Here is a 12,277-nt window from a genome sequence, read left to right on the forward strand (position 1 = left end):
ATGAAGGTTGCGTCTTTCAACATCCAGAAATTTGGGGTCACTAAAATTTCAGACCTGAGCGTTCTTGCTACACTCGTTAAGGTAAATGATTGTATACATTATATGATTTTGGATCATGCTATTGACAGACCATGTTATCATAAACTACCAGAAAAACTAATACACATGGACCATTCTATTCTATTCTCTTCTCTCCATCCTTTCAGATTGTATCTCGCTATGACATCATACTGATTCTGGAGGTGGTGGATGTGAGTGGGGACTCAGTGGAAATATTCCTGGATGCTTTAAACAAGTACGGGATGTTCCTCTTACTTCAAGATTGTCTGTCATAGATTATCCGTCTGTAGTGTCTGTAGTCTGCAGTGTCTGTAGTCTGTAGTCTGTAGTGTCGTATCTCATCTGGCTCTTCTTCCTTCAGGGCCAACAAAGAGCATCACTACACTCTGAAGATCAGCTCTCGTCTGGGAAGAAATAGATACAAGGAGCAATTCATGTTTCTCTACAGGTACAATTCAAATTCCTGCTGAACATTTCCTCTGTGAGAATGATCGGATAAAATGTAACGCTGCCCAACTAGATCAGGATAAACACTATCATCACTCCACCTGAACTGCTTTTGTGTTATTTTCATTATTTCTTAAACAAGCACCCTAAACAACACAAGCACATGATAATACAGGACAAAGATGCTCAGGAACTCCATAACAATTCCGTTGACATTGTCCTGCTTTTGTGTTGCGTTTCATGTGGGCCGTTGTGTGCGTTGTGTTTTGTGTGCTGTGCGTTGTGTGTTGCGTTGTGTGTGTTGCATTGTGTGTGTTGCGTTGTGTGTTGCGTGATGTGTGTTGCATTGTGTGTGTGGTGTGTATTGCATTGTGTGTGGTGCATTGTGTGTATTGCATTGTGTGTGTTGCGTTGTGTGTTGCGGGATGTGTGTTGCATTGTGTGTGTGGTGTGTATTGCATTGTGTGTGTTGCATTGTGTGTGTTGCGTGATGTGTGTTGCATTGTGTGTGTGGTGTGTATTGCATTGTGTGTGTTGCATTGTGTGTACTGCGTTGTGTGTGTTGCGTTGTGTGTTGCATGGTGTGTGTTGTGTGGTGTGTGTTACATTGTGTGTATTGCATTGTGTGTGTTGCATTGTGTGTATTGCGTTGTGTGTATTGCATTGTGTGTGTGTTGCATTGTGTGTGTTGCATTGTGTGTGTTGCGTTGTGTGTGTTGCGTTGTGTGTGTTGCATGGTGTGTGTTGCGTGGTGTGTGTTGTATTGCGTTGTGTGTGTTGCATTGTGTGTTGCATGGTGTGTGTTGCATGTTGCGTGTTACATTGTGTGTGTTGCGTTGTGTGTTGCATGGTGTGTGTTGCGTTGTGTGTTGCGTTGTGTGTTGCGTTGTGTGTTGCGTTGTGTGTTACATTGTGTGTGTTGCGTTGTGTGTGTTGTGTGTTGTGTGGTGTGTGTTGCCAGGGACAACCTAGTGGATCTGGTGGGCTCCTACCAGTACGCAGACGACCAGGCGGGAGAGGAGGACGTGTTCGCCAGGGAACCGTACATCCTCCGCTTCAAATGTCTCAACACAGGTAAGGAGCGCTGATTCACTACACCATCTTCACATTTAACCAGGGGGTTATTCCAACAATGTCGCTAAAGGACAATCCAGGCTTATTTTGATGAGTCTCACGAGCCTGGATTTTCCTTTAGCAACGTTGATGGAATACCCCCCAGGTGGCTGGTGGAGGTAGGAACCGGAGGATGGGCTCATTGGAATACATTGTAAATAAATACACACGGTTGATAGCATTCCTCATTCTATTCCATGCATTAGAATGAGCCTGTCCTCAGATTTCTACCTCCACCAACCTCCAAAGCTAGATTTAACCGTAACCCTAAAAAGAGTGTCTAACGTCAATAAACATGAGCCTAACAGAGGATTCACACTTACTTAACGTGCATTATCAGTTGATTATTGATTACATGTACAGCAAACCTGTGACACTAGATGGTGATGCACCGTAGATGGAAATGTGTAGTCCTCTCTAACATGGTTGTAGTTTGTTGTATTTTTATGTAACTAGAATAAGTGTTTCATATTATGCCAAATGTAAAATGTTATAATGTATGATATATTTTAATGTTTGATATTTGTAATTTAAAGTATGTTTTATATGTTAAATGTTATTTGTTGTGTATGTTTTAAATGTGGACCCCACTAAAAGTAGCTCATGCCTATGGGTATAGCTAATGGGGATCCTTCCAATAAATAAACAAATAAATAAACATGAATGTGGTTTCACTGCGTCATTAGATCCAATCCCCCATAGTATGATGCTTTCATGTCTAACGCCCTGTTCGTCCTCTGGGTTGTCCTCAGTGCTGAAGGACCTGGTGCTGATCCCCGTCCACACCAAGCCAGAGGACTCAAAGAAGGAGCTGGATGAGCTCTACGACGTCTTCCTGGATGTGAAAAAGAAGTGGAAGACAGATGTAGGTGTGACCTGCTGTATAATAGACCATACACCACTGAAGAAGAATCTTCTCCTCAGTAACGATGGAATGAATCCATCTATTGAGGATTCCGATCTTAAATGCGTTGTGTCATCTCCATAGATCTTGGTGCGCAGCATACACGAATTGACAAGGAATAGATATCCAAACACGGGTCGTAATGATTACTCGATTTAATAGGTTCTGAACAGGGTACAAGCGTTAGACGACTCATTCTGAATACAGACAGACTTTTTATGTTATCTCAGATGTTACGTTTGTGAATTAGCTCACCATCCCCTGCCCATCTCTGGCGCCTACGACCCCCATCTACAACTCATCTTCCTCAATCCATTTCATGTGTTACAAAGAGCCCGTCCTCCGGTTTCTGGCTCCACCAGCCTCCCCTGGTTAAATCTAACAGCTGATATTTAAATCCACTGAAATACAGTAGGTGTGACCTACTGCTCCTAACTAGGGAGTGGACCAGGGGAGGCTAGCGGAGGTAGAAATCGGAGGACGAGCTCATTGCATGGAATGAAATGAGGAATGGTATCAATCACTTTGACTCCTTCTTGTTCTGGCTTCTGCCCGCTTCCTTCAACCCCAGTTTCCACTTTTTTATGAGGGTGCATCCTCGTCGCCATACTCGTCACTATCCTCTTCACCAAAGCCAATCATGTATACAGTAGCCTCTCGGTCCTTTCAACTGTTGTACAGTTTCCAGTTTCATGATATCTCCTGAACTCTAACCCGTTAACCTGAGAGAACAACACTGATCTAAGACCATCTGTACTCTGATTTGATTTTTATTAGGAAATGTACAAATAGCATCATTTACACATTATGACACCAAGTAATGTCCAGAGGATGGCACTTGAAAGCATTATTTAAAACACTTATTTCCAAAGTGGTCCTCGATGGAAACATAAAATGAATAAAACAAAACTTCACACAGTATAAAACATAAAATGAATAAAAACAAAACATCACACAGTATAAAACATAAAATGAATAAATATGAATACCTGCCCAGGTAACTAATGTGTTGAATGTCTCTCTGTGCTAGAACATGATGATTCTGGGGGACTTTAATGCAGACGGGTCATACGTGTCCAAGAGGAGCATGAAAGACATCCGCATTCGCAGTGACACAAACTTCCACTGGCTGATAGAAGACGACGTTGATACCACTGCAAGCAAAGGAAATGATCATACGTATGACAGGTGAATGTGATAGCCTCACTGATATGAATGGTTCACATGAGTAACTCATTTTCTATTCATAACTCATCTACATGTGAAGAGCAAATGATACATATTATGACATTGAAAATACAAGTAAATCAGCTTTTAGTTTTTGAGGGTACGTGTGTCCATCATATTGTGTAAATGATGTGTAATTGTTTGTAATGTAGTTTAATGTATTGTCATTTAATGTAATGCAATGTAATTTTAATGTAAGCAGGGCTCCCTGGTCTCAATGGGACAATATAAAAATGTATAAATAAAGGTTTATTATTATTATTATTATTATTATTATTATTATTATTATTATAACAACATTAATAATAATAATATAACATGTTTCTGAAGTGCCAAAATAATCTGATGTAGGCTATTCTATATTATATGATCTGTTCTTCTGAATCCATATAGGATTGTAATCTACGGGGATGACATGCTTGAAGCAATGGTCCCAAACTCTGCCAAACCTTTCAACTTCCAGAAAGCTTACGGACTGACTGAAGATGATGTAAGTATGGTTGTGTTTGGCAGGTTGACTACATTGCATCCTGGCTGTGCATTGCAGCAGATTGCTATATCATAATGATAGGGTTCATGATGTGTTTAACATGTCCAGCTCATCACAGCACATCAGGAGAAATGTTTGGCATCTCAAGTCCCACAATTTAATAAAGCGATCTGCTGTGTAGCAGTGTGGCTGCTATGTAGACAGCCTCAAACATCATCTAGATGTTTTACATTTTTGCATTTTTTGGCATTTAGCAGACGCCTTATTCCAAAGTGACTTACAATCAATACATTTGAATACTAAGCAAGTGAATCATCAATCCACCAGTCGTAGCAGGAAGAGTAATCCAGCTCAGGCCCGGGGCCATTGATAGAAGAAAAAACCTTCTTCTAAACCTAGGTTTGTTTTAGTTTTTTAAAATTGTATATAGACACTGGAGAAACAGAGAAACAGTACAAGGGGGGCAATAGAAGTTTTTAGGGACACAGTAGAGGGGGAAAGCGGGTGTCTTCAGGAGACGCAGTGCTGGGGGGCAGTAGATGTTTCAGGAGGAGCAGTTAAGGTGTAACCCGAAGAGAGGGGTCTTACGACGGAAGATGGGTAGTGACTGCAGTTCTGACAGCCGTGGGAAGCTCATTCCACCAGCGGGGAGCCAGTGTCGTGAAGAGACGTGATCGGGCAGCATGACTGCCATGTTGGTGTTTAAATTCAATCCGGGAAGATTAAATTATAAATATCATGGTGATGTAGCACAGGTGAATCATGTGTGACCTCTATACAAATTGCAAGCAATAGTAATGTTCCTATCTTATGTGTCTTATCTCACCAACTGACAGATTTCCGGAACACTCACCACCTAGAGTGCAGTGTGTTATGTGTTTACCTTGCAACAACTTTGGTTGGCTACAAAATTAATTATCATAATTTATGCATTTTTGGTGAATAAAGTAATTTGGGCGACTTGACTCACCCACAGCACTGAATGAGTAAATAACAATTTTTCCATGTTTTTTTTCAGGCCATCAAAGTGAGTGACCATTACCCTGTGGAGGTCGAATTGAAAAGATGGACACCGACAGACCAACGTAAGCAGCATCGTTTTAATGTTTATTCAGAATCTTCCAAACTTTTTCTCTGAAATAAAAACTGGGCAAACACTTCACACAGCATTCTCCACACACACACATATTTAAAAAAATCGTGTAATTGGCAAAAAGTTAACACAAAGTATAACAATTGACTGATCGTGATCAGGTTCTGGACGTCACGTGGACTCTGACACAGAGACGGAGGGACTGGGGGAAGAAATGGTGAGCCTGAAGAGAGGGAACCTCATCTTGGAACGAGAGAAGCTGAACATGGAGATTCAGATGCTGAAGATGAAGATGGCCAAATATGGAAACACCAACGTTGATCATTAAATCATACCTGTCTGGTTTCCTGTTTAATTGTGTAAATGGAAGATGTGTGTTTCTCAACAGAATCAAAAACATATTAGTGGAAAAAACAGCAGTAGTTACAAAACTTTATTTCAGAACATCTTTACAAGAAAAGCAAAAATAAATTTTAAATAAGTCATCTCATGTTCCACTTTAAAATGGACCCCAAAAAAAAGAGGGCAAAGGGGATAGGGAAAGGGGGATGTGGAACATGTGTTCTAATTTCCAATTCACTTCTTCCCAGACTTCTTGATACCTCCGCCAGCTGAAACGACAACAGGAAAGGGAAACAGTCAGCCTGCATAGAAGCTTCTGTTAGTAGTCTGTATAGAAGCTTCTGTTAGTAGTCTGTATAGAATAGGGATGGGAATTCATAAGATGTTATTGATACCAATTCCATTATCGATTCCTGATAAATTTTCTATGTGGCCTACACTGGTTTTCAGCCACGTTCTGCCATTGTGTGCCACAAATTATCGCTACTGCTGCTGTCGCGTCCTTGTTACAAGTTCCAGAGTTTGACGTCGTCATGACACAAGTTTTTGCAATGCTCAACTGTCTCAAAACATGCCGGCATCGATAAGAGGAATCGATAACCTCGGAAGCATACAATTCCGATGCATCGAACAATTTGGAACCGGTTCTCGATTCCCATCCCTAGTATAGAAGCTTCTGTTCTGATGACAGACAAGACTCATTTCATACCAATTATTTGGATGAAACAAATAGTGTAGTGTCACAGGGAAACCGAACACAAGCAAGTGAGTTATTGATATAATTTGGCATTGTGTTGCAAGTGTTTTTTTCCATAGCATACATTATTGTATTATGGGCTGCCGCTATGGTAAGAATATGCAGGAACACTGCGCCCTGGTGGAATTGTAATGTACCCTCCCCGCACCATGCTCCATAGCGAAGTGAATGAATGAATATTATTTAATATTCAGTGTATATGAACATGTGGGGGTGGTGGGAAGGTCTTTCTCTTACTCAGCGGCCCTTTTCCTGCAGCTTTGGTCTTCATTGCTTCCATTGCTTTCTGATCCTCCTTCTGCTTCTGTTTGAAGGCCTGGTCATCCTAGAGTTGGCAGAGCAGATGCGGAGAGATTTAGCTCAATGAATTGTAGCCAATACTTTACCCTCCTCAGCAGCTGGGGGGAAGAGGGGAGGTCACTGCAGCACAAGATGGCGACTGGAGCATGGACATAAGTAGGAGTGTCAACAGAAATGGATGTTTCAGTAGCAAGCAGCCAATTGCGCATTGCATAACGACAGTGGAACAGGTGTATTGTTTTTGCAAAAAGAGTAATACATTTTCAAATACTGTCTCAATACGACCACCTCAACAGGAATAAAAACACATTCACTCTAATCCATGGAGAGAAGCTCAAGCTAGTGCAAATCTTGTTACTGAACTGAATGCACAATCACTTTCTTAAAGAGTCATGTTTTCATCAAACGAAATGAAATTAAGTTCAAACTAGAACATTTGGTCTTCTGAAGAGGCACTCTGTGACAATTAGCCTTATCCATCACAGATGTCCCTTATTGAATAGAATGACGCAATCTATAGCCCTGATTCTCTTGTAGGGAATTGAATATTACACAATATTATTGTGAATATTACACTTTCAACGGCATAGACAACACTGTTCAATCAAGCCAGTGTAACCTACAGCAGCTATACATTCTTAATCCGTCAACACTGTTCCATTCACGTTCATCAGAATAAACACCTACATCATCCACATCCTTGTTCGCTTTCTTGGGCGCCTTCAGCGGCTTCTTCTTGCCACCTAAAGGAGACAGGACAGATGCAGTGAATTAATCTCTAACTGAAATCAATAAAATCATTTCAGGGAGCCCTGCTTACATTAAAATGACATTGCATTACATTAAATTACAATACATTAAACTACATTACAAACAATTACACATCATTTACACAATATGATGGACACACATACCCTCAAAAACTCAAAGCTGATTTGAAGCTCAAAAGCTGATTTATTTGTATTTTCAATGTCATATGTCATTTGCTCTTCACTTGTAGATAATGATATTCATGAACAAAAATACTACATAATCCAAAAGACGCTGACTCACTATCTGACGCACTTTGGTGAAATAGATGACCATGACAATTTGATTATATTTTGTTATCAATTTGGACTTCAGATGCCCCCCAGATTAGCAGAGAAATTGAATATTAGGAAACCTAATGCTGCTGGCCTGATGCATTGAGTTGAGCATGGCCACAGAGCTAAGCTAACCAGCTAACACAATGCTTGGCATATTACAGCTATGACAGCTAACCTTCAACAGTCAGATACTTTACGATTCGCTAATATTACACTTTACATTATCAATGACATATTGAGCCTTATAATATAATAATATAATCATCTCACCTTCTCTTCCAGACATGTTTGTGTTTGAGTTAGCAGCTAACGTGATAAACAGCCTGACTTCGCTCTTCTCAATCCGCGCAGTGAGGAACCCTGAACCGGAATCACAATGTGCTGTGCCCACAAACCGCCCACAAACCGCCCACGAACCGCCCATAAACCGCCCATAAACCGCCCATAAACCTAAACCGCTCACAAACCGCCCACAACCCGGTACCAGCGGAAGTGAAGATAGATGACATGCATGACAGCTGATAAGAAGAACAGTAAATGACAGTTTATTTTATTTAATTTAATAATTTTTTATTTTTTTTATTTTGAGGAACTCTGACCGGGAACTCCCCCTCTGACCTCTGACCCGGAAGCAGAACGTGTGAAGCTGTACCCGCCCACAAACCGGGTACTGGCGGAAGAGATAGGCTAGATGACATGCATGACAGCTGATAAGAAACAGCAAATGACAGTTTATTGAACAAGACTGGAGAAGAGATCAGGTAATGCCTCTACGCTTTTACTATAGTATAGTAACACAATCAAACCCAGAGATCCAGGACTAGCATGATTATCTTAGTGATCCATTGATTCATCATGCTAACCTTGACATCCCCATTTGTACTGTCAGCTATTGGTAGCTAAGGCTAGCTATCCCTATCCTCTGGTTTCATTGGTTGATAGGTTTCATGATCAGAGATGTGTTTTACCCTGTTAGCTAGTAAGGATGATAACCACAAATAGACACAGTAAAGTTAGTGTGTGATGGCATCTATAAACTATGTATGAGGCTATCTACATCAAAACATCAGCATTGACTAGGGCCACTAGGCTATAGGTCAACCATTCCATCACCCTTCAGATCACCTAGTGAATCTCTATGATAGGAGAACATGTCATGAAATCTTGAATCCTGAATATAAGAGCTAGTCGTAGAAAGATGGAGCCTGACTAAACCCATTCTTGTGTGTCCCTCCCTACAGGAGACAGCCTCGATGTCTTACACCATAACATCAACAACACTACTTCCTCAATGAGGTGCAGACTAGCTGCCCAGATCGTTCCGTGGCGCAATGGAACATGCCTCTACCGTTCCCATGCCCCCGGAGCAGTCAGAGGGGCGGTCTGTGTCACCAGGAATTACACCGCACCGCCGGCCCTTCCACCGGCCCCGGGAGGGGGTCACGAGAAGCTTGTGATCCTTAAAGAGCGCTCCCTGGCCGTGTTGCAGAAGGCCACAGACTTGGGGAGACTGTGGGGGCAGAAGTCCGTGACGACGGCCTCGGCGACGGCCAACAACTGGTGGGGTCGCTACGAGGAGTTTGTCGGCCTCAACGAAATCAAGGATGCCCAGTCGTCAGTCACAGAGGTAGTCTCGGGGTTAGGACCCCTAACACTAACACTAACCCTATGTCATCGGTCCACAAGGTAGGGCCATATGAAACAAGAGGAGGCTGGCGGAGGTTGAAATCGGAGGACGGAATGCTACCGTTCCTCATTCTATTCATTAAAATGAGCCCGTCTTCTGATTCCTACCGCCGCCAGTCCCCCCCCCCCTGCACAGCATTGAGATCCAACAGCCTCCGTTAAACCCCATTGTCCTCGTCTCTCTTCTATCCTTTTCTAGAAAACTGTAGAGAAGCCACTTTCTCTGTGTTAGAGCTGACCCTTCTCTTTTCTCTCTCCAGGCAGAGAAGTCGTTCATGGTGGCCAGGGGGATGGTCCGGGAGGCCCATATCAGCCTGGAGGCCATGCAGGTGAGGCTGAAGGAGGTGAGGGACCGTCTGGACCGGGTCTCACGGGAGGAGGCCCACTACCTGGAGCTGGCCACACAGGAACACCGCCTGCTGCAGGTGAACTGGGTCGACACACCTCAGACACACCCTGTTGGTCTCTCTTTATTTATGTAAATGGTAAATGGTAAATGGACTGCACTTATATAGCGCCTTTTTTACTCCAAAGCTGCTCCAAAGCGCTTTACAACGGCCTCTCATTCACCCATTCACACACACATTCACACACCAATGGCGGCAAGCTGCCATGCAAGGCGCTGGTGTATTCATCACTCATTTTTTCATCGTGTATTTACCTTTATTGTCACTGATTGCATGAGACAGGACATTACTGAATAGAACACCTCACACTCAACATGTAGACATGGATGGATGTAATACATGGATGGATGTAATACGGTTTACCTTTGTTTACATTTTAATCATTTAGAAGACACTGAATCGACTGTACTACAGTCATCATCAGTTAAAACCTTCCATAAGAACAAGTGCCATCGGCAGTCACAGTGCTGGAGAAAGGACGATTTTTTTCTTTTTCTTTTGGTATTCCGAGTTGTGCTAATGTAGTAGGGTGTTAGCGGGTGGAAAGGTCGGAGGAGGAGAGGAGAGGGGGATGGATAAAGAGTTTAGGCTGTTAGGGAGTGGACAGGTCTGAGGAGGTGAGGGGGAATGGATAGAGGGTGTAGGGGGTGCAGAGGTCTTTGGAGGAAGTGAGGAGAAGGGAGGGGGATGGATAGAGGGTGTAGGGCGTTAGGGAGTGGACAGGTCTGGGGAGGGGAGGGGGAATGGATAGAGGGTGTAGGGGGTGCAGAGGTCTGAGGAGGAAGCGAGGAGAGGGCAGGGGGATGGATAGAGAGTGTAGGGTGTGGTTAGGGAGTGGTCTGCGGAGGAGGAGCTAGGTCTACCCTAAAGAGACAGGTGTTTAGTCTAGTCTGAACACACCCGGTCTCGCTTCGCTAACTCTCCGTCTCCGCCCCCCAGGAGGAGCGCCGTCTGCGGACGACCTACGAGACCGCCGAGGGGGCGGAGCGTGAGAAATTCGCCCTGTTCTCCGCCGGCGTGCGCGAGAGCCACGAGAAGGAGCGCACGCGCGCCGAGCGCACCAAGAACTGGTCCGTGATCGGCTCTGTGCTGGGCGCCCTGATCGGCGTCATGGGCTCCACCTACGTCAACAGAGTCCGCCTCCAGGAGCTGAAGGTGCTGCTGCTGGAGGCCCAGAAAGGCCCGGTGAGCCTGCAGGAGGCCATCCAGGTCCAGGCCGGGATGCATCGGACCCAGCAGGAGGAGCTCAGAGGCCTTATCGACAGCCTGAGGGTGGCGCTGAAGGACGGGGTCCAGAGGCACGGAGATACCAAGTCGGTACCGGCACCGTCTCCGGTCCCGACACCGGTTCCTATCCCCCAGGTTACCACTCCTCCACCGCCAAGTGCCTCTGACGCGGTCCTGAAGGAAATCTTAGACCTGGTCCAGAGGGGTCAGGTTCTGATGGAGGGGTTTCAGCCTCAGCTGGGGGTGATTGAACAGAACATCGGGAAGGTCGAGTCGGAACTCCTGGCGGTGAAGAACCTGGTCGAGACACTTCCTGCACCGGAGAAGCCAGCAGTGGTGATATCTCAGCAGGACTCTCAGATGTTTGTCTGTGACACGGAGAGCGTCATGCGAGGACTGGACCAGACTGAGAAGAGGCTGGAGGTCCAGATAGGGAAGACCACCCTCTATAACACTGTGCTGGCCTACACCGCGTTCGCCCTCACTGTTCCCGCACTGTATATTTTCTTCAAAGGAACCGGCACTTGAATAATACATGAATAATGTTATCGGTACTAGTGAATGTAGTAGATCTATATTCTGGGTCCATGTTGAATTACAATGACACACTGACTGATTATGTTGTGATTATCTTTCATAGTTTACATACAGGGACAAATGATCCATGCACCGATGTGAATTAAATAATGTAACATTAAATGTTAACATGTTAAACATGATCTTGTATTGTTTGTAGTGTGTTTTTATTCCCATGTTCGGTTGCTTTGTTTGTTTGTTTGATAAATGACTGTATGACTGCTGTTTTCTCACTTTACTGACAGTTATGTCATATCAAATGTAGAGGAGCAAGCTGAGTCACGGAGTATACATTTCGTTGTTTGGTACCTGTACTGTAGCAATGACAATAAAGACCATTCATTCATTCATTCATTCATATAAGTGAACACGGTTTAATTTAACTGGCGATTAATTTAACACGTTCCGTTAATCAAAGCAAGTCACGGACAGACATGATTTTCCGCTGTTTATGTGACACTCACAAGTGTTGTCACAATTTTGTATATATTAAATGTATTGTATTCATTTGGTAATTATTTGTTGCAATGTTCACCTCCCGCCAATAGAGGGCGTTTATC

The 12,277-nt window shown here is 43.7% G+C and overlaps 3 protein-coding genes across 3 annotated transcripts; 2 read left to right on the top strand and 1 right to left on the bottom strand.

Moving 5' to 3' along the window:
* Positions 1–5,825, top strand: LOC308170963 (deoxyribonuclease-1-like; the record flags this gene model as incomplete). The annotated part of the gene is made up of 9 exons (XM_080545817.1): positions 1–81; positions 207–295; positions 422–508; positions 1,469–1,581; positions 2,373–2,485; positions 3,555–3,712; positions 4,145–4,241; positions 5,260–5,326; positions 5,496–5,825. The coding sequence occupies 9 exons, from the start codon at positions 1–3 to the stop codon at positions 5,660–5,662; spliced, it is 972 nt and encodes a 323-aa protein (XP_080401943.1). The 3' UTR covers positions 5,663–5,825.
* On the bottom strand, positions 5,753–8,163 carry tma7 (translation machinery associated 7 homolog). The gene is made up of 4 exons (XM_080545852.1): positions 8,092–8,163; positions 7,421–7,476; positions 6,671–6,758; positions 5,753–5,945 (listed from the first exon to the last, which is right to left on the bottom strand). Exons 1-4 carry the CDS (start codon positions 8,105–8,107, stop codon positions 5,911–5,913), a joined length of 195 nt encoding a protein of 64 aa, XP_080401978.1. The 5' UTR covers positions 8,108–8,163; the 3' UTR covers positions 5,753–5,910.
* Positions 8,164–8,485: 322 nt separating this feature from the next.
* Positions 8,486–11,888, top strand: ccdc51 (coiled-coil domain containing 51). Its single transcript, XM_080545847.1, has 4 exons — positions 8,486–8,582; positions 9,063–9,448; positions 9,768–9,932; positions 10,854–11,888. Exons 2-4 carry the CDS (start codon positions 9,113–9,115, stop codon positions 11,667–11,669), a joined length of 1,317 nt encoding a protein of 438 aa, XP_080401973.1. The 5' UTR covers positions 8,486–8,582; positions 9,063–9,112; the 3' UTR covers positions 11,670–11,888.
* The last annotated feature ends 389 nt before the right edge of the window (positions 11,889–12,277 follow it).

This window comes from Nansenia antarctica, assembly GCF_963989245.1.
Source record: "Nansenia antarctica genome assembly, chromosome: 15".
Classification (NCBI taxonomy): domain Eukaryota; kingdom Metazoa; phylum Chordata; class Actinopteri; order Argentiniformes; family Microstomatidae; genus Nansenia; species Nansenia antarctica.

Bases quoted from the DNA above. Each gene is read 5' to 3' on its own strand.
- tma7 (XM_080545852.1), bottom strand. The intron at 6,759-7,420 runs GTAGGTGTTTAT...TGCCAACTCTAG, and splicing joins CGAACAAGGATGTGGATGAT to GATGACCAGGCCTTCAAACA. The intron at 5,946-6,670 runs GTAAGAGAAAGA...TTGTCGTTTCAG, and splicing joins TGCAGGAAAAGGGCCGCTGA to CTGGCGGAGGTATCAAGAAG.
- ccdc51 (XM_080545847.1), top strand. From the start codon at position 9,113: ATGAGGTGCAGACTAGCTGCCCAGATCGTTCCGTGGCGCAATGGAACA. The intron at 9,449-9,767 runs GTAGTCTCGGGG...TTCTCTCTCCAG, and splicing joins CCCAGTCGTCAGTCACAGAG to GCAGAGAAGTCGTTCATGGT. The intron at 9,933-10,853 runs GTGAACTGGGTC...TCCGCCCCCCAG, and splicing joins AGGAACACCGCCTGCTGCAG to GAGGAGCGCCGTCTGCGGAC.